General features: G+C 37.0%; 1 protein-coding gene across 1 annotated transcript in view; it reads right to left on the bottom strand.

Annotated features, from left to right (window-relative positions):
* The window catches only part of ANGPT1 (angiopoietin 1), a 170,486-nt gene that overhangs the window by 8,443 nt on the left and 141,374 nt on the right, over window positions 1-20,669 (bottom strand). The window contains exon 8 of the mRNA XM_059815195.1: window positions 2,782-2,912. Coding sequence (XP_059671178.1) covers window positions 2,782-2,912 — 131 coding nt within the window. The remainder of the gene's footprint in view (window positions 1-2,781; window positions 2,913-20,669) is intronic.

The raw sequence follows: 20,669 nt of genomic DNA, 5'->3' as shown, positions 1-20,669 counted from the left end.
AGCATGCTTAGTTTAAATTTTCCAAGGCACAAAAAAGCAGCTAAAACATTTAACTACCATGTAAACTTCACAGGGGCTAAGAATCTGGCTAATGCATGTACTTTTGATTCCCTGAAAATAAACATTAAGATAGAGTCAAGTAGCATAGCATGGCTCTTGAAAAGACAAGAAACACACAAAACTCTGTTGATGCTACCGCATTATTCTTCCAGTATTTAATTTCATATTCTGGGGAAGAGGGAGGAGAGAAAGGAAGAGAGAGAATAATAGTTTTGATACAGATCAAATAAAACTGACAACTAGTAAGATCACAGAAAGAATTGTGTGTTTTCCTTACATTTTTATTTTCAGCCTTTACTATAACCATATCACAGTTTTGAGCTTCAGCTTATCTCAGCCTTTATTCCTGCCATAAATATATTCAGTTCACCTCATAGAGATAACGGGCTCACCCAAACTGTCAAGATAGCTAGAAACCTGCCTGTAGATTTCATATCGTTCATCATTAAAGAGCTCTCTGTGATGTTGCCAAAACTAATAGAGAGTCTGATATCTTTTGGAAAAAATAGAGGTTTTCTAAAACCTGTTATCATTGCTACTTTTCTTAATTAGTCTTTGTCTGTGGTACAAAAAATGAAACCTACTCACTAAACAAATGTTTTGGTATTTAATTCATTTTCTGATATTTCTCAAGGAATGAGAAAATAATTTCAAGGAGCAAAGCATAGCAGAGTGTTTGAGGAGAATTCTAGCATGATTAAAGTCTTTCTGCTTTTGAAGAACCGCAATGCTGTACAGCCTGTCTCCAAAAGACTAGTACTCAGAGTCCAGTCCAAAAGACTGGACTCATCTATCGCCAAAGGCTAACTGCATCTCCTTTTACTCTGCAGTGATTTGTCCTATTTGTGGTTTCCTCAGCCCTTGGTAATTCTCCCCCTTCTTCCTTATTCCTTTCATTTGCTACCAGTATATTCCAATATGTGGTTTTCCTGTTGATTTACAGGACTGCTGCAGCAAAATATATGTGAACCTTGTGGAATAGTTGTTCAACAGCAGGCCGACCTTAGCGGGGCATTGACCTGCCATAGAAGTCAGGGCAGAAAAATAAACAAAACCCTCAGCTCCCAGAATTAGCTGTCTGGGAGCAGAGGTAATTCCAGGCAGCTCGGATACATGAATGAGTCTGCACTTTAGCACAGACACAACGCACATTTAGGAGCTTCTCACTAGACTCTGGCCTGCCCTGGAAGTAAGATACTTTAATGTAGCATGGTCTCTAAAGGAAAAGGTCAACAGTTTTAATTAAAATAAACTATTGACTTCTTATCCATTATCTGTCTCCAGAACTACCTGGTTAGCTTCTTTTTTTATAGAAATGGAAAGGTTGTGTCTGATCACCTGTCTACTGGAAGAAGTTTCCCATGCTGACTTTTAATAAGATATCACTAGAGGAAGTCAGGGAAGTTTGAAAAATTGGCTCCTTAAAGACTTTCCCAACTGGGTCATTTCCAATCGGCAAAGGAGAATGAGGAGCTAGGTTTGATATAAATTCCCAGTGATGGAAACCCATTTTCTGTTAGTAGATGATAGCTTTAGAGGCTCATATATGTCTGAATGTGGCCTGAGCTGGATTCAGTCAGAGTGCCAGTAATCACAAATAATATCAGTTTAACAGTCTGGTCCAAAATACTGAATAATTTATATGCTATAGGATTTTTTCCAGGAAAGTTAGAAATCACTGAGGGAGAGTCTCTGAAGAAGATCCGATGTGAAGATAAGGGCCTTTCTTGGTCATACTGTCAATGAACCAAAGAATCCTAATTTAAGCTTTCTGCTTTAATGTGGTGTCCTGGAGAAAAAAATGAGCTTGCCCATATAGGGACTAGGTATGAGCATCATTTGCCAGAGAAAGTTCTCACTCTTGTGCAGAGCTTTAGGTGTCTGTATGGGGAGATAATCTCAGATATTCCTCCTCTGCACTGTAGGGAAAAAATATCAGTCGTATACACCATACTTGCTGGCAGTCAGGTTGACTTGGTGCTTTAAACTGTCCCAGTATAACTTCTCTGTGCTCTCCCCCACCTTGACTCTTTTCCTTTCCATCTGCAGCTAGACTCATCTCACTAAGGACTCTGTTTTAAATCTGCCATAACAGCTAAGTGCCACAATTTGAACAGGGGGTTGCAGTCTAGTCTTTCACAGTCAAGTGAATTAGCCATTACGTTAACAATGTTTGTACGTATATATGTATTATGCTTGTATAAGACAGAAAGATGAATCATTATAATTATTTCACTAACAGAATCACACCCCTAAGTGAAATAGATAATATATTGCAAGTCCAGATCCTGATTGTTTTTAAACTTTACCTTCTATTATCTATTTTGCTGCATTTTCTTTCTTCTTTTTCTGGATGATTCTCCCAATTCTCACAAAGTTCTTTTCCCCTTCTTCATGTCTTAGATTCTTCACTCTTACTTTGCCTTTCTTGTCTCAACAATAATATTAACTTGTGCTTTCCCCCTTGAGATTGTTGCAACAGCTTCAGTGCAGAAGTATACTGACTGCATCTCTGAATAATCCCTTCCCTGCTGATAGGAATCTTGAGGTATTGGCACTACCACAATATATATATGTACAGAAAAGAGTAGGAGTAGTAATAATAAAAGGAATTTTCACCCAGTACTTACACATCCATGAATGTAACTTCATCCATGGCTGCTTTAGGAAAACAGAGCAGATTCCTATCAATGTACCACATATTTTCAGAGTTGTACTCACCTCCAGTCAACATGAGAGCACATTTACACATGCAGTTGTCATTGTCAGCATCTTTTGTACTGAATTCAGCGCCATGTAAGATCAGGCTACTCTGTTTTCCTGCTGTTCCACTGTGACCTTTTAAATAAAGCCTGAAACAGCAAGAGAAAACAATCAGTGTCACGAAAAAGAAAAATAAAAGATCCAGATCTCTTTCCACATCAGGTTTGCCTTGTATGAAGTGCACTCAGAAAATTCAGAAATATCTTGTGTTTTGGCTCGATCTCTTTGTTGTTTCAGGTGTAAAATGGAGACATTGAGGGTTTTTCAGTGTGTCTATAGTAGCACATTGTTCCTGCCTCAGAGCAGAACTGAGCACAAGGAATCTGCACAGGAAAATGCAACAAAGTGGAGACAGTCAGAGGCAGAAAAGAGAATGAGGAGAGGTGCCCAGAGATCTGGAATACATTGACAGAATAATTGAGTATTTGAGTAGCTGGTCTTTTTACTGTGGCACTCCCAGAAACAGCACTCCCAGTTAACAGCAACCATGTTATTAATCCCTGGGCTCGAAAGAGGATTTCAGCAGTTTCAGAATTTTTAATTCCACCAGTTGCAGCACAAGCCAGCAATACAGTTCTGCCAAAGCTGTCTCTGACTGATGAATGGAGAATAACTTAAGAGTTCAAGCCACAAAAGCCTTCATGATTTGCAATGATAAATATCCCTTTTCTTAAGCTGAAACCACAGCCATGATCTAGGAGCCTGAGCCCAGCTCCAGCAACTAACAGAGAGTTTGTGGTGCTCAGCGTTGTAATGCCCAAAGCCAAGCATGCCAGCTGCAATGATGCTGAACAGAGTACCTCTGTCGCAGCAGGGAAACACTGGGGACCTGGGCATGTCTGAGCTGAGGGACATGCACAAGAAAATGCTGAAGAGAAGAGAAGAGAAGAGAAGAGAAGAGAAGAGAAGAGAAGAGAAGAGAAGAGAAGAGAAGAGAAGAGAAGAGAAGAGAAGAGAAGAGAAGAGAAGAGAAGAGAAGAGAAGAGAAGAGAAGAGAAGAGAAGAGAAGAGAAGAGAAGAGAAGAGAAGAGAAGAGAAGAGAAGAGAAGAGAAGAGAAGAGAAGAGAAGAGAAGATTGCACGCAATGGTTTCCCTTGCCTCTGCTTAGGCATCTCTGTGAGACAGACATCACTGGGAGATGGATGCTGACAGCAAAAACTACTTCCTGTACATAGCTACCTACATCAGACATCTGACCAGTAGTTCTTGGTTTTTTTGTAAAACATTGCTGGAAGAGGAAGGTATCCTTTGCCATAATAGCTTCATATGCAGGAAGGAGGAGACAGTATCTCAGTGTCTACTGGAGAAATATGAAGCCATAATCCTTACATCCCAGGAGCAAGCCCTAGCCACTGGAGTAAGAGAGGGGGGAAGGAGCATCCCCCACCTGTCTCACTGAAGCTCTACAGGAACAATACTTAAGACATGGGGTTAACCAAGAATATGATTTGGTATCTAGTGGGACAGACTTCTCCACTGAAGAGAAGGTAAGAAACATCAGTTCTGTTTCTTCTAAGAGGGGCAAGTATATCTTTTAAATATCAAATGTAAAATGCATAAGGAGCCATGGAAACAGAACCAGGACTTAATTGTGTAAAGCAGGAGAGATGCTTCTTTCTCTATGGGATTTACAGCTGGGAGTGCTATCCTAGAAAATGCCTTCCCAACTTCTCCCACAAACACAGTGAAGAAGGAGAGCAGTTATGAGTCACTGATTGTTGTCGCTGCCTCTTACATTGTTGTTGTATTTTTATCCAATGATGATTTTGGATGAATAAAAACATAAATGCCTTTACCAGAGTGTCATTCCTCCATTTGTTTAGATGGAAGATAGATACTTCACTGCAAAGTGGTCACAGTGTTAACAGCAGGAATAAAGAGCATCCCTAACCCATTCTAGCCTACACAGTAGTAGTTAAGCCATTGGCATTTTTCTGTGTTGAGGAGGAGAGTCTGTACCCCAGACTGAGATTTAAATGAAACCCAGTTCTCCCACAGAACTTTGCATATGGAGCTCTGGTTATGAGAGGGAGGAGAAGGGGCACATAGGCACCATATGGCAGCTTTCCTTAATCAAGTGCATGGCTGCTGATTTTTTTTTTTTTTTTCATGCGTCTGTGGGTGGATATTAGGTCCAAACAAAGCCAATTAGATTAAACTCGTCATGGAAACTCATTACAGAAAAGCCTCTTCTGGCTATCCCAGTGAGGTTACTAAGCCCTCTCAAGATGTGAAGGCACCGAACCAGCACTTGGGGCTCTAGACAGTCTGAGATTCACACTTTCAGACTGACTTAAACTTCACCTAATTTTCAGTGAAATTATTCCTATATGTCCTTTCTCCATCTTTAAAATTGAGACAATATATGCTAAGCATAAACTTTTTAAAATAAAAATTTATTAAGAAAAGACAACTGTCAGGGCTATCGTTCCTAAGTAGTTACACTGCCTACCTTAATTTGATTTTAATGTTGCATGTCACCTGATCTGAGCGCAATGATTAAATACCGTTGGACTTAATCCTTAGAGTAAATTTTATATATAGGTAAGTACACACACATACACATATAAAAATTCTTGGATTAAATATAAATACCATGGATAGTCAAATACCTTTGGATAGCACAAAAATGGATAAGGCAAAGTGTAAGCCTCAATAGAAGATCATGAAGATTCTTAGAAATGTAACAAGGAACAACCTAGGAACAGGAATCCAGAAGGTCATTGCATTATGCTATTGTCCAATCACAGTGGCAATTAGCCCATAATTACCATGTTACTCTATCAGAGGATGCTTGTTTTAGACAAGATTACTCTAAGATCTGTCTTTGCTCGTGTTCATTTCTTTGTTCCATACAAACAAAAGCCTGGAATTGATCCCATCTTCATTCATTGGACTTTTGCCTTGTTTTGCAAGCTGTGCCTAATTCTTTGCAGAACAAAATAAACTTCCCTGAGGTTGTGTTGATAGAAAAATTACTTTGTCACATGATCTCTACAATCTGATCTTAAACGGCCATATATCCTCACTATATCAGCAACACCAAAGCTCACAGAAGTCTCATAAAGTCAGTATAAAAAGCAAGTGCTGTTTACTTAAATCAGAAAGACAATGCTAGCCAGATCTTTTTATTAACAATCAACACTATAAAACCCACTTAGTCCAATAAAAAAAAAATCATATAATGTAAGAAAACAATAAAGAAATGAATAATACTTCGTGTGCAAATTTTTCCCCAAAGGGGGAGGGCATTAGGATTATTTACAATCTCATACTCTTACCCTGATATTTTGTAAACATTCTACTCAACACAGATGTAGATCTTGCCAGTTATGTCTGACCTACCCTGAACACCATTTGTCTAGTAGGTCTCCAGTGACTTTAAAAGGATAAAGCTTAGCTTAGCTCTAAACTCTAGTAGGCTTACCATATTGCAGCAGTGTACAGATGAACCATAGGGTCAAACAGTAATTCTCTTGCTTTGGGCCTTTCTCCCTGAATTGGCATTGCCCAAAAGTTAGGAAAAAATGATACTGCAAAGTTGGCACTACGTTAGGCCAAAATCAGGTGTCAATCAAAAAATAAAATCAGTCCTGAAGCAGCCAGTTTTTCCCTTTCTGAGCTTCAGTTCAAGCCATATGGCTCTGAACTAGCCTGGCTTGAGACAGCAAGTCTGCACAGCACTAGGGCAACTGATGAACCTGCTAGCTCCCAGGCAGCAGTAGATGTCCTACCACTTAGACTTAGTTATTTTTTTAGTATTCTCAGATTCAGACTGGTAGAATTGAACCTTTAAAATAAACTCTGAATAACTACCAGGACATAATTTCTCTCCCTTGGAAAAGATGGAGATTCAGGGTAGAGTTCCTCTTGGTTGTTCTTGAAGGAGACAAAGGGAAAGAAGTTAAAAATAAAAAGCAACTCATTCAGTCAAAAGTCAAGGAGCAGTTTCAGGACTATGTGTCCAGTCTTCCCACTTGTTCAGAGCAGGAAAATTCTGAAGATCAAGGAAAGCAATGGAAACACTGTTCAGATTTACAAACTAGGTGGGAAAAGTAAATTCGTACTCAAATACGCAAGAACAAGAAGTCTACTTTATCTGTATCCAGTGGAATTAAAACAGAAACAAATAAGCATTTGCGAGTAAATAATGAGTAAGTAGGAGTAAGAGAAATATAGCATGTGTATATTAAGTTTTGAAGACTTATGATGACATTTTTATGACATTCTAAAATCACTATGAGGAACATTGCAGCTGATAGCATTCATTTAGAGACTAGCAGCTTTCCTAGTTGATGTACTTAATAAAAAACAGCACATTAAAAAAAAAATTGCAACTGTTACCTCTTCTCTAGCATGAGTGTTTGAAATTCCCTCTGCATTTTTTCCATGTGATATTATAGCAATGTCAGCTTGGGATCTATTCACCAGACAGTGAGGAAGGACTCTCTTAAGCATATTTTGCTTTTCACCATTCCTGCTGTGTGTCACAACTTGACTATCTGCAGTCCCTTGAAACTAAAGCAAGGTATATTGTGTAGAAAGAATAGTTCTGAAAATATTACATAAACAACTGCAGGGCAGCCTGAAAAGCCATTTCACAGAATCACAGAATCACAGAATCACTAAGGTTGGAAAAGACCTGTAAGATCATCAAGCCCAACCATCAAACCAACACCACCATGCCCACTAAACCATGTCCCACAATGCCATGTCCACACATTCCTTGAACACCTCCAGGGATGGTGACTCCACCACCTCCCTGGGCAGCTTGTTCCAATGCTTCACCACTCTCTCAGTAAAGAAATTTTTCCTAATATCTAGCCTAAACCTCCCCTGGCGCAACTTGAGGCCATTTCCTCTTGTCCTGTCGCTAGTTACATAGGAGAAGAGACCAAGACCCACCTCTCTGCAACACCTTTCAGGTAATTGTAGAGAGCGATAAGGTCTCCCCTCAGCCTCCTCTTCTGCAGACTAAAAATTTCAAATTTACACCAGAAACTTTTCCTTTTGAAGTGATTGGATCACCTGGAATTCTTCTTTCAAATATACACAGCTTAGCTGTGTTCACACCATATTTGATGAGTTTAATAGATGAACCTGAGATAATTTCAAATAAATTACAAAACACTTGTATATTTCTGCAACATGCAGTTACGAAGTTTGCAACATATAGAATGACATATTAAAAAAATCTAATAAATAAATGCAATCATAAATCCATGTGAAAAATTTGTGTGCTAAATACCACTAAAAGTGTAGGATATGGTTTCTGCTTCAATGCTTGCATATAGCGTGCCTGACATTAAAATTTCTATTCATTTATTTATTTTTACTAGAACTAGTGAGAGGTCTGTAGGACTCCCAGAATTTAATGTTAGCTACTTCTTTTTCTAATTTTTGTTCTGTTAGAATCATTAGAGATCACTCCTTTCTTCATTTAAAGCAGTCCCTCAATGAAATATCTAAGACATCATAGCCAGCTTTGTTGGTGAGTAATGCATACTCTGTCAGTAAATGAACAAAAAATATGCTAGCTTACTGCAAACATTAACAACCATCATTAAGAGATGTCGAGTACCATCTCAACTACCTCAGTGTACATGGTCTTAAGTATTTTAATGAGTTAAGATAAGATCGAATTTCATCACTGCCACAGTACTAAAAATTTTAGCACAAACCTCCATGACTGGAATTCATAAACATGAGTAATGGCCTAAGATTCTTAATCATGAAATAGAGAGAAACAGGAGTCTTGAAGTAGGATTTAAAAGATTCAGCATGATGAATGGAGAGGGACACATCAAAGCTTGCCTTTGGGAAATACTGTAGAGGGATGCTTCCAAAATCCCACCTCCCTTTTCTCTCTTTCCGCAGGCTAAAACATCCCTCTCTGCCGCCGCCTGCTCATTCTACATGGCTGGCAGGAAGGAATCCTAAAATCTAATCCCTTCTCAAGGGAGGGGTTGTTAATTTTGATGGAAAAGGTCATTGAATAAAATGGATGCATGGGGATCAGAATCCTATACCCAGAATTCCCTAATCTGAACCATCTCCTCACTGGGTTTCCATTTTTTCCTAACTTCAATGGGAGCAGAGGGCACGTATATCTCAGCCCTTCTTCTAACCCACATGTCAGCACTTACACCTGGTGTGTGGAAATACATCTACACAGATAAGTGTGGACAAATATAAGATCACACTGACTGTCCTCTATGTTAGGTATCTTTGTTTTTAAAACCCATATGACTGCCATTATTTTGTCCTCTAGTTTTGAAATGTCTGAGGTTGAGGAAGGATTTAGCTTGCATCTTCCATCTGGTTCACACTTGCATCTAAATTTTAGATAGCTTCAGCTTGTGAAATGAAACCTACTCCTAAAGATGCTGAATTTGGTAGAGTTTTATGAATTGCTGTGTTAGTCAACTAAATTCCATTTATAATGATATTGAGGTGATTAAGTCCCTTTGTGAACCAAAGCTCACTGGACTGCAACCATTAGGAGGACCTGGTGAGAGATTATCCTCAGGTTACTCTTTTAATTCTAGACATTAATTGTAATAATATTAAGTAAAAAAAAAAAAAAAATACGAAACACCCTCAAAAACAGATAGCAGCTTTATTTTAAGTTCAGATTTTTCCTCAAAAATGTTTTGATTAATTATTTAGGGATCACAAATAATTTGTTTATCAATGAATAAAACATATTGTCTACTGAAGTAACATTAAATGTTGTTGGCTCCTTGTAAAGTTTCCCAGTGTGCCTTTTCCTGAACATATTACAAAATTGCATGAAGTCTCCCAATAGCAACAGTTGTTCCTTTATAGCAAGAAAAAGCACCTCTGTAATAAAGACATATTCCAAATATTTAATGACAGGTAATGTGTTGTGAACAGGAGACAAAATCTAAAAAAAATCACTCTAGAGAAAAACTGCTGTCTCTGAAGTTGAAGCTAAAATGTCTGCCAAAATCCTGTTAAACAAGGAACTAAATATAATGTGGTAACTATATGGGAAGCCTAACCCTGGTATTCAACTTTTTCATCATTTAATACTCCCACTAAAGGATAAAGAGAAACATCCCTTGTGTGTGCTAATTCATAAATTCAGTGGAAAGACCATCTCCTTGTTAGAGATAAAGCATGAGCCATCTGTGGTGATCAGGGAGATCCCTGTGAGGTTGAAATGTTCTGGGTTGCAGAGTAGAAAGCATCATATTCGGTGCTTTTCTCCTTCAGATTACAGTTAGATTGCCTGGGCACCCATTTGCATCCTCTTTCTATGTTAGGTAATAAAACAACTTCTTAAACATAACATACTTTTTCAGGGGTAAATGTTGAATTTAGGTTTTATTAGGGCAGTGCATTCTCTCCTTATGAAAACAAACAAAATTAAACCAAACCCCAATATTTCATCATAAATCAAGATTGGTTAACTAACAAGAACATAACACCAAATGAGGTAAGTGATCATTAGAAGTAAATTAAAGACCATTCTCGAAGAAAGGAAAATACTTTAGAGAAATTTGAAGAAATTAGGTAGGGTAGAAGATGACAAAAACTTCTTTAGTCACCACTCCTCACAAAATTTTGAGCTGTTGCTAGTCCATTTACCCAAGTTGCAAGAACAGTTCACCACCTTTATCACTGCCTGTCCTTGAAGGACTGACGTCAAAGTACCAAAGAGAAGAAGAAAGGGAATGTCACAGCTGGTGTCTGACTGGAGAAACCCAGCAATATTAACTGTAAAAACCTACCAATACCAGATTTTTCCCACTCCTAACTTTAGTCCAAGCTTGAGAAACAGTGTATGTGGTAAATTCATGGACTCTTTATTTAACTTTACTGTATTCCTAATAGGGTTTGCAACTCTGCAAACAGTAGGCATGATGGTTCTGCAAACTGTCAAAAACCTGAATAATGCAGTAAGTAGCTCTGACAACTTGAACAGATTTTTAATTTGGCTCTTAATATTCTTGCTGCCAGCACATGAATATAATTTACTTCCACAATTCCTTAAGAAAAGTATATGACAAGATGACCTCTGTATTTCTCCTCTGCTGGTCTGTAGCAGTGACTCACTGCTGTAATTATTAAGTATGATATTACTGCAACTCCTTTTGAGACAAGTGAAACGTGCCAACTGACAAAATATTAATTAAATATATCCAGAGTAAGAACACGCATCTTCCAATTTTAAAGATAAAATGGTAATGTAAAATACAACAACAAATGGAAATGATCAGTTTTCCTTTAGAATTGTTTCAGTACAGCCTGTCTATGGGACAACAAACACTATGTGGTAGAGAGATCCTTCCCTGGGACTGCACACTGTTAACAGAAAAGCTTGGTTTCTCTCTGAAGAGCTCGTGCTAATTTTAGCTTGTGTTTGAATCACACACACCTGACAGGTCAAAGGAGAAAAATAAGTTTATTCCTGACAAGTGAACAAGCAAACATAACCTAGCCATGAATAAGAAACACAGCTACATGTTACAGCAAACTATACAATAGTCCAGTGAGCCTTGCTGTTGTACTGAATGTGAATTTATACAAATAATAGAAAAAAATTGCTTTTTCTGTATTAAATTTCTTTGACTGAAGAGCTGTACTCATTGGGAACAGGTATACGGAGCAGGAATAATTAACAGACATCCAGATTTACTGCCAGATAAATTTTTCCTACCATAAGGCAAATGGCCTGTCATACTGCTGTATGCAGACAAATGGTGCTTTGTCACAGCTTATAAAAAATTTTTAAAAATATGTTTATTCTGGACAGTGAACAAGCAAACATATGCTTCTACTACTTGAAATACATGCTACAGAAGCCACAGAAACAGTCACTGCAGCAGTGTGAGCTGCTAGGTTTGCAGCTGATGTCAGTAACATAGTGGTGATGGAGAGGAAACATAAGGCAACACTGTTTTTTACTGCTAACAGGGACAGAAACATAAGGCTACTATCACAACGATGTGTTAAACAGAAATAATTCCCTCTAATCTCTCACCAAACACAGCACAGAAGAGATACATTAATCTGATACTACCATTTTCTGTTAAAACTGTTTTTCAACACTATACTTATTAAAACAAAATCACCCACCAACTTTTTTTCTCATAGAAATCTGAAATTATACTTTTCTGTTACTGGATTTATTACTTTTTATTAATAAAAAGTTAAAGTCTTGCTACAGAAAAAAAAATCTCACTCTCCTACCAGCTATATAATGCTAAGATTTCCTGTTGCTACAGAAGTGACCACTTTTGTCCTGATTCATGGCTGTATAATACATAATTTGTTAATTTAGAAAGTTTAGGGACTGTATTAATTTCAAACTTGAAATAACTAGAGATGATCAATGTTTTAGACAGACATATAAACACTGAACATATACTAAGATGATAATGCAAATTGTTTTGATAGCATTGAAGATGGATGAACTTCTTAAAAAATAAAATACAAAAATAGAACTTATCTAAACGTTTGCCTAGGAAACAGGCAAATCCAAGGTTAGAGAAGTTTGGTTGACTTAAAATGCAAAAATATTTTTCTGCCTACTCAACTACAGTTCCTGGGTTTGACTGAAGCCAACAGCAGAAATGCCAAAATTGATTCTCAAGTGATCTTTCAGCACGGAAATACAGGGACCCTCCAGAGAAACTCATATTTTAAAAGTTTCTGAGGTTTATATAAGTAATCAGACCTTCTGCTGCTTATCTTTACTGAATTGCTGAACCTTGTGATGACTGTGTATTTTTATTTAAGGATCTGTTTTACAGCCATTGAAGCTAGTGGAAAAGTTCCGTGAACGTTGGTTTGAAATTTTATTTATCTGTAAATCGATTAATCCTGTTTGAAAATCAGGATTGTCATCCACATAGGTTGTACATTATGCTAATTAAATGTTTTAGATAAAATAGAAATGGAAAATTTCATATATCAGCACGCTGTTAGGGCTAACTTTTACTCTGCTGACTACTGTAGACATACTAGCTTCTTGTTACCCCACAGTGTCATTGAAAAATATCAGTTACAGGCTGCAGTAAAATATTTAACACACATTTTACTTAATTGAAAGTAATTAATCATAAAAGTTACAAATACCATAGATAGACCTCTCTTACTGAGATATGTTGGTGTTTGGAAATTGATGTGTTTAAACAGTATATAATCAATGTGGTTTGCAGAGGGTGTTAGGGTTTTGATTTGGGTTTTTTGTGAGGTTTTGGGGTGGTTTTTTTTCTTTCTAAATAGTGTGCTGGAATAATGGCTGAAATTAGCTATTAGTTGTGCTATAAGAAGGTTAAGTACCACAAGTCCATCTCTACTGTTGAATAATGCTAATTAAAACTTTTTGTATGTTATTGTTTGCAATTAGAAGAAGAAATCTGTGAAGATGCTGTTTAAATGTGTCATGTATTTTCCATTTATAGAGATGCAAAAGAAAATATAGCTAATTGCATTTTCTTTTTTCCTCAGTATTTGCCTGAAGCTATGACATCAGTAAAACCTATTTAAGGATGCCTGTTATTAATTCATAAATATCCTTTTACAAAATAGAATTTAAAAGTTCTAAAACCCTAACATTTTCAGGAAAAAACACATTATCTGTGCACTCAGCAATTCCATATTCTCACTATTTTTAGATTCACTGGAATAACAAACTACTATGCTTGTTACAAGAAAATTCAGAGGTTTATTCACACATAAGCTTTTTCTCATTAGAAAGTTGCTGTCACTGAACTGGATGAGTTTTGTATATGCCTAATTCTTGAGGTTATATATGTATTTTATTTTATTTTATTTTTTAAATTAACAAACAGTATAAGTAACTTTATAAGTGGAGATAGCTTTTTATTTTACCTGATACTGGACCCTCACTGTTTTCTTCATTGTGGAGGTTCGATCAAATGTTTGTACAGCTTAGCAGAACACTGTAGTCTACCTGAAACAAGTCACTATCACAAGGATTCGGACTACCTTTCAGAGCAGAAATTGATGTGATATTTTAATTGATATTGGCCCCTTCCTTAATACTAGACTGTTTCCCTGAAGTTCCATGGTCATAATAACATCTCAGGTCACAAATCAGGCAGTGAGATAACTAACCCTTAAGCAGGCCTGTCCTGCAGGAAAAACAGATCAAGAGTGGTATATAGCATCAAAAACTATTCAGTTTGCTATGGGAGCAAGTGGTAAGAGTCAGGTAAGAGAAGAGCAGAAAAATAAGAGCAAAACCAAGGACCGGCACTGAGATGATGTCTTTAGATTCCGAATATTTTGCATAAAACAAAATGGGACAGTGTCCTTGAAATAACCTGTTTCAAAAATTTCACCAAGTGAAGTACTTCCTGAAAGGAGGCAGCTCTTGTGATTCACTTTATGGAAACTTTTACACTTCTATAGAGTGAAAGTAAAATGCTGCCATTCTGTTCAAGAATCATGCCTGCTTCACACAGGCTTATATCGCTTGAAGTTGTGTGTAATGGCTAAGGCTGTTGGCTAAAAAACCGATGAGAGGCACACTAGCTCACAGAATTCCTGACTTGAAATATGAGTACTGAACTTTCTTTGTTTTTCTCAAATTGAATGTTGAATGAGGTGTAACCTGTAATCACCATTAAGAAATTATTTAAATACTGAATTGGACATAACATCTAGACTGAATAGCCTTTTTCCCCATGTTTCCACTGGCACAATAGTTAATTGAAACTGTGTAAGGTATCTTTGTAATATCTATGGGATTTTTTTCTCCTTGTGAAGAGCTTGAATGTAAGGAAATGTATCATTATTGATAGAAGTGGAAGTAGTCTGCAATTAATTTTTCATCAATTTTTTTTGATTGTTTATACTTCATTCTGCGCTAGCAGTGCAATCTTCTTTTACAATTGCGTTCCTCTGGGCATTTGCAGATTCTGGTTTTGATTTTTTTCCAGTGTTAATGACCTAATGACCCTCTCAAATAATACTACAGTATTACTATAATGTGGCTGGAATGGAATGAGTTTGCAGCTGCCAACAGACTATGATTTAAAGAAATAACTTAATGAATAACACATTAAAATAAATATTTTGGGTTCTGCGTGAGATTTTCAAGATTTATGATGGGATTCGTGTCAAGAGATGTGTGCTTCCCGCTGGGTGAATCCCAAAGGAAAATGCAGAGATGTTTGGGGGGGGATATTATTTTCAAAGCAAAATGTTAATCAGGATTTCCATTCACTTACCTATGTTTGAACGTGTTCAGTCCTGATGAATAACCCAGTTCACAATCTATTAATTTCTACTAATTAGATTAATGGGGTTAATATGGTGGCTGCGTACTCAGACTCATGACATCAGTAAACAGTAAGGGATGTTGAAGAATCACTTTCTGGAGACGACAGGAAATGCAATTATTTCCAAATATGGAAAGAATATAAGGTAGTATTAATGACAATGTAATTGTCATGATCTCTTTCTGACCATAATATATATTTTTTTTTTTTACATTTTTATGTTATCTTAAAGAGTGTGCAATGGTAATGAAACAAGAGTGACTTGACCTTCAGTGAGAGTTCTGGTGGCCCTGCCTCAGCAAAGTACTTAGCATGTGCTTAAAATAAAAAAAAATTGCCTAAGTGCATTGCTGAATGAGGGCCTAAATATACTTAAAAAAAAAAAGTAAAAAATGAGAGGAGGGGAAAGAGAAGAAGAAAAAGGTGGGGAAGAGAAAGGAAAGGCTTCTCTTATTCATATAGTATCATTCACACCTGCAATATGACTATTAGTTTTTTGATTAAAGGTTTATTATATTGAAAACAGGATGTAGAACAAAAATACTTATATACTCAAGCATGTCCCACCTCCAGCCTGAATAATATGCAACAGGTCTGGCTTGATCCTTTTACTCATTAGTGGCTGTATTGTACAATGTGCTATGCTCATCCTCTGGCCTTTATCTCCGTTATCATACAAAGGTTAGGCTTTCATGATAACAGCAAGTATCTAGGAAAAGGTAACAAATTTTAAAAGTGACTGATGCACAGAGAGTTTCTGTGAAATGTTTATAGTTATTTGAAAAATAAATATTGGCTTCACTGTTTGCTTGGTTTTCTTAATGCAAAAATAAGTTTAAAAAATGCCAAAATGAGTTATGTGGCACTAAGGCCTCTGTAGAAAAATATAAACAGACTGTTAAAACATATTTCAACTCCCTTGGCGTCATTTGTGGCTGATAAACAGTCATATATGAGTGAAAGGTTCACTGACTGTCACCCATTTATGATCCAAGTTCTTTGCTGGTGCCACACTGACCAGGCTGACAGGGATCAGCATGTCTTACATGCTTTTTTCCCCCTAAAACCCCAGGTCATGACCTTATAAGAGCTGTGATTCACAGTAACGACTTCTTTGATTCAAATGGCATTGAGATTGGTACAAAGAGGTTTTACTTCAGTGCAACTGAATTATAATGCTAAATAAAAGAAAACAGAACACAAACAGTGCACGTGCACTTGGGTCAAGTGTGGTAAGCTGTTCCAGCACTGATTTAAAATTGAAAACATATCAGCCTCTAGTATCTGATGAAACAGAAGACTGGAGACTAGACTCTCAGGCACTCATTTGTCTTTTTCTAATTAGGCTTCCATTGTTATTGAGTACCTCCTTCTTCCATGATAATAAAGAAGGTTTATTTAAACTTTGCAGACCAACCAAGCAATAAAATTCATCAGATACCACAATATTTCTGTGCTCTGATGTTCAAAGTTGTTATCTGTTTGCAGGTTTATGTAAACTAGTAGCTCTTTAGACATTGTGTATACCTCTGCTTTGTGCTCTAGCTCATCCGCTGCATTGCTGCTGTGGACCGAGTAATGAATAATATAACTTTTTATTACCATTACTTTAGAGAGAATTACAGAAAAATCAAGTATGTTTCCAACAACAAAAAACCAACAACAAACTCTTAAAGATTGATGCAACAAATAACTATGGAGAAATCTGGGATGATCCCTTTCCCAAATTATCTCCAAGCCTCATAGGTACACTTGACTTTTTGACTCATGAAAGAAGCAAACTCACAGAAAATACCACACCACTTTGCTTGTATTATCCTGAAAATGCAGTGAATCGGTGCAGAAAGTGTTCTCAGAATCAGGCTCTAGAAACACTTGCCAGAAGAGCTGTTAATGATAAAATGGGGGAAAAAAACCCTGGTGTTTGTTAGCTGGGCAGTTGGTAACAGACTTCAGAGACTCGAACCACGAACATACTAGATTAAATAAGGGTCACTCTAAGAATTTCTGCATGTTTTTTTGCAGGCAGATGAAAGCTTGCTCTGTCAAGTCTCTGAGCAGACATGAGCTCATTCTGCCCACACTCCATCCTGGCTGGAAGCTGTACTGTCACAATAAGCACGACACTGAGCCTACTCAAGGGCAGGCTATATTAGCTTGGGCTTGATGCCACATTGACAGGTCTACCAAGCTTCTGTTTAGCTCAGAGAGTGGGCAGAGAGTCAACAGCTATGTGGGCACAGACAGTGCACGTCTCTTTGTTAGAAACCCTACAAAGGAGGCCTACAGACCCCATTCTTCTTTGCTTCTGCATTGTGGAGAATTTAGGTTTGAATTTTTGGCTAATGGTGAAAATTGTAGACATTTTGGAAAACTTTCCAAGCAACATTATTTTTTTTATTTGGGCATATTATTACTAATGCTAAATAAATTCATCATAATCTTGTAAACACTTAGTGGTCAAGTTCACTCTGATGGAGATCTTGATCACCCACAAGAAGAATATAATTTTTCTAATTGAAATCAGAGACACATCTCATTCTTTGTATACACATTTTAACCTTTTCTGGACTGGCATTTAGAAGTGTCAGTTTCTTCAGTTTTGATCAAGGTTATGACAAAAATAATGTCCAGGCTAAATGTTTTGAGCTGGACCTGAATTTGGATCCTGAAAATGTACTCCACTTCCCAACATGAACATATAATAGTGATACAATAGTGATACAATCATGGAATCTGCATTAAAGAAAATATTCTAATACAGAGATATTTTGTAATCCTGAATTTTACTGAGATTTTTTTTCTCATTCTGCATTTTACTTTTGCATTAATCTCTCACAGTCCTTTACTGTTTGCATCCTTAAAATTATAGATTCAATATGTTGCAATCCTCATATCATTCATCAACATATCAGTGATTAGCAAACATTAATGAAAGTCTAAATGCTCACACTGTGATGCTGTACCCACCTATAACTTTTGACATGTTGTTACACATATCCCTTACACTTCGTACACAAATTTTCACTATGTTAATCTACAGTCTGATAATCGTTATAAGTTGTAGAGAGATTTAACACTTTTGATGTTATACAAGAACTAAGTAAATTTAAACAGTGAAAAAGTGGCAACAAGAATACTCAACTTCTGATTTAAGAAAATTATTGTAACATTTAAAATTAGTTATTGTGTTATTCAGTTTTTTATAGAAATAGAGCCAAATATCACGTCACTTATGTCCCTGTGATAGATAGCCTGAATTTAAATGCCATCTGATCTTGGCGGTGTCTGGATTTCATACACACAATAGTTTTGATATTAAAAAATTCCTCATGGGTGGCAAATAGGCAGAAGTGTCTCCACTTCACAAGGTTCTTTCTTTTATTCAGGAACTGTTTCATGTCAAAGCTCAGCGGAGACGATGAAACGATGTTACTGGTTTCTATACTAAAAAATTTTACACTAATAAAAACATCAGTAGGTTTAAGCTCTTAGTAAATGCTTTGTCAGAAGTATTGATGTTGTTACTGGCAAAAGTGGGAGCTCTTACCTTGGGGACAGTGACATCCATTCACACCAGGATTTTATAAACTTTGTTAAAATATTTGTTTGACATTCTTTCTTAATAAAAATATGTAGAGGTGGCATAAAGCAACAGAGGCTTAGAAGAGAGCAACACTGTGCAAGTAGAATAACAATATAGATTGCTCATAAAGATAATAGCAACAAGATGAGAGTAGTCATTTTACATTGGAGAACCAAAAAAAAAGGCTATTACCTTATAAAAGCCTGTGCAGCTTTCTCTTAGGTGCCCCGTCATGCTCTGCCTGCCCTGATAGCTGGTGAATAGCTGGTGAAATCTCCACTGAGCTACAATATGTAACAAGTAAGATCACTACTGAGTTTCCATAGGGTTTTGTTTTTTTTTTTTCTGTCAATACTTACATGCATTAAAGAGTTCCCCTGGATTTGTGTGGCTGTGCAGTAGCCCTCAGCAGGGATTTCACTATATTGTTCTCGCTTTGCATCATATTGTTCTCACACAAATCTATTAATTTTTTTTTTCTGTAGAGATCCTCATCAGGAAGTAAGTAATTGAGTTACCAGTGGTTGTTACTCTCCACTTTTCATGTAACAACTTACTGATCTGAATGGCTACCCACCATCTAGGAGTTGTGGTTTCTATTCACTCGGCAACAGAAAGGTTTAAAACCACAAAGCTTCCCTCACAGTGGTGCCATAACCAGCAACATGTGTCCCGCTGCAAAAAATTGTTCAAGATTCATTGAGCCTTACAGAGGTACAAGTGTAAGTGAGTCCATAGCAGAATTGTTTGTATAGCATTCAGAGTTCAGGGATAGTCCTCACTGCTTCATAACATATTTGCATCATTTAATCAAAGCCTATTTAATTAAAAATGAGACATAATCCATGGAGCTGGGAGCATAATCTTAGAATTCCCTCTTCCACCTCATTGACAAGTGACCCGGTTCGTACTCATTCACTTATCAGTGAATTCTTCCCTGCACAGTATCAGAGCTTCATTGACTGTTCCCCTGCAGCAGGGATTGCTGCTTTCTCTTGGGAGAAACTATGGTCCGGATCCCCTCTGGCAAATGAATGCATTAACCCAGGGTCTTTTGTTTCTTTCCTGAGTAAGACAGGACATTGTCTCCTACCTTCAGGCGGTGGGCTGTCAACCATCAGTGGATATAAATGGATGCCTTGCTATTTTCAGAATTTCCTAATGGTTAACTCTAGGCAGCTCTCTGCTCTGCGTGTTGCCTGATTTGGCTTCTGTCTAAGGAGCTTATCTCTCCCCAGGCATGCACAGAGAATCGAGTGTCTCAGCTAGGGTCCCGCAGTCTGTTCCTAGGGCCCAACAGCTTTAATGTTTCACTGAAAATCTTTATCTCACCTACCTGTAGGAAATCATGTCTGATTTGTGAATAAGCACTAAAATTCAGGATGATGATTAAGTCTAGTAAATTGTTACAAACCATTTTCTTTTCTTGCCTCAAGTAATCAGTAGTTTGAATTGATGTGTTTATTTTATTGTAGATAAGCTTTATGGGAAAATAAAATACTTTTGTTCTTACTCATATATTTTCTTTTTCTTAAAAAATGAATCTAGGAGCCTGGAGGAGGAGATAATGACATGCCCACTGTGTCTCATAGCGATAGCTATGGTGGAACATATTGAAAAACAAACTTCTCTTCAGCTATGTGGTTGAAAAGCCCTGAAACATCAAAGGAAAGGAAAGTTTCTAGATATATAAGAGCATCATCAAACTTAATTATTGAAAGTTTCTTATCAATAACCTATCAAAAACATCTGGAAGGTGGGTTCTGCAGGTACATGAAAATGAGTATATGGAGATGGGTTATCCAATTTTTGTGAAGGATATATATCAATCTGGAGAAGGCAACTGAAAATTAACCGGTAGAGGGAAAAGGATAGAGAAAAGCCAGACTAAAGATAGCAACAATTTAGAGATGGCTGGAAAGACCTAATAATGAAAATAGGCTAATAGATATCTACCTTTTATTGATGAGTAAGTGGAT

This window comes from Gavia stellata, chromosome 3 (genome assembly GCF_030936135.1).
Source record: "Gavia stellata isolate bGavSte3 chromosome 3, bGavSte3.hap2, whole genome shotgun sequence".
NCBI lineage: Eukaryota > Metazoa > Chordata > Aves > Gaviiformes > Gaviidae > Gavia > Gavia stellata.
Note: the sequence above shows the minus strand (reverse complement) of the source record. Positions and strands in the feature narration are given on the sequence as shown.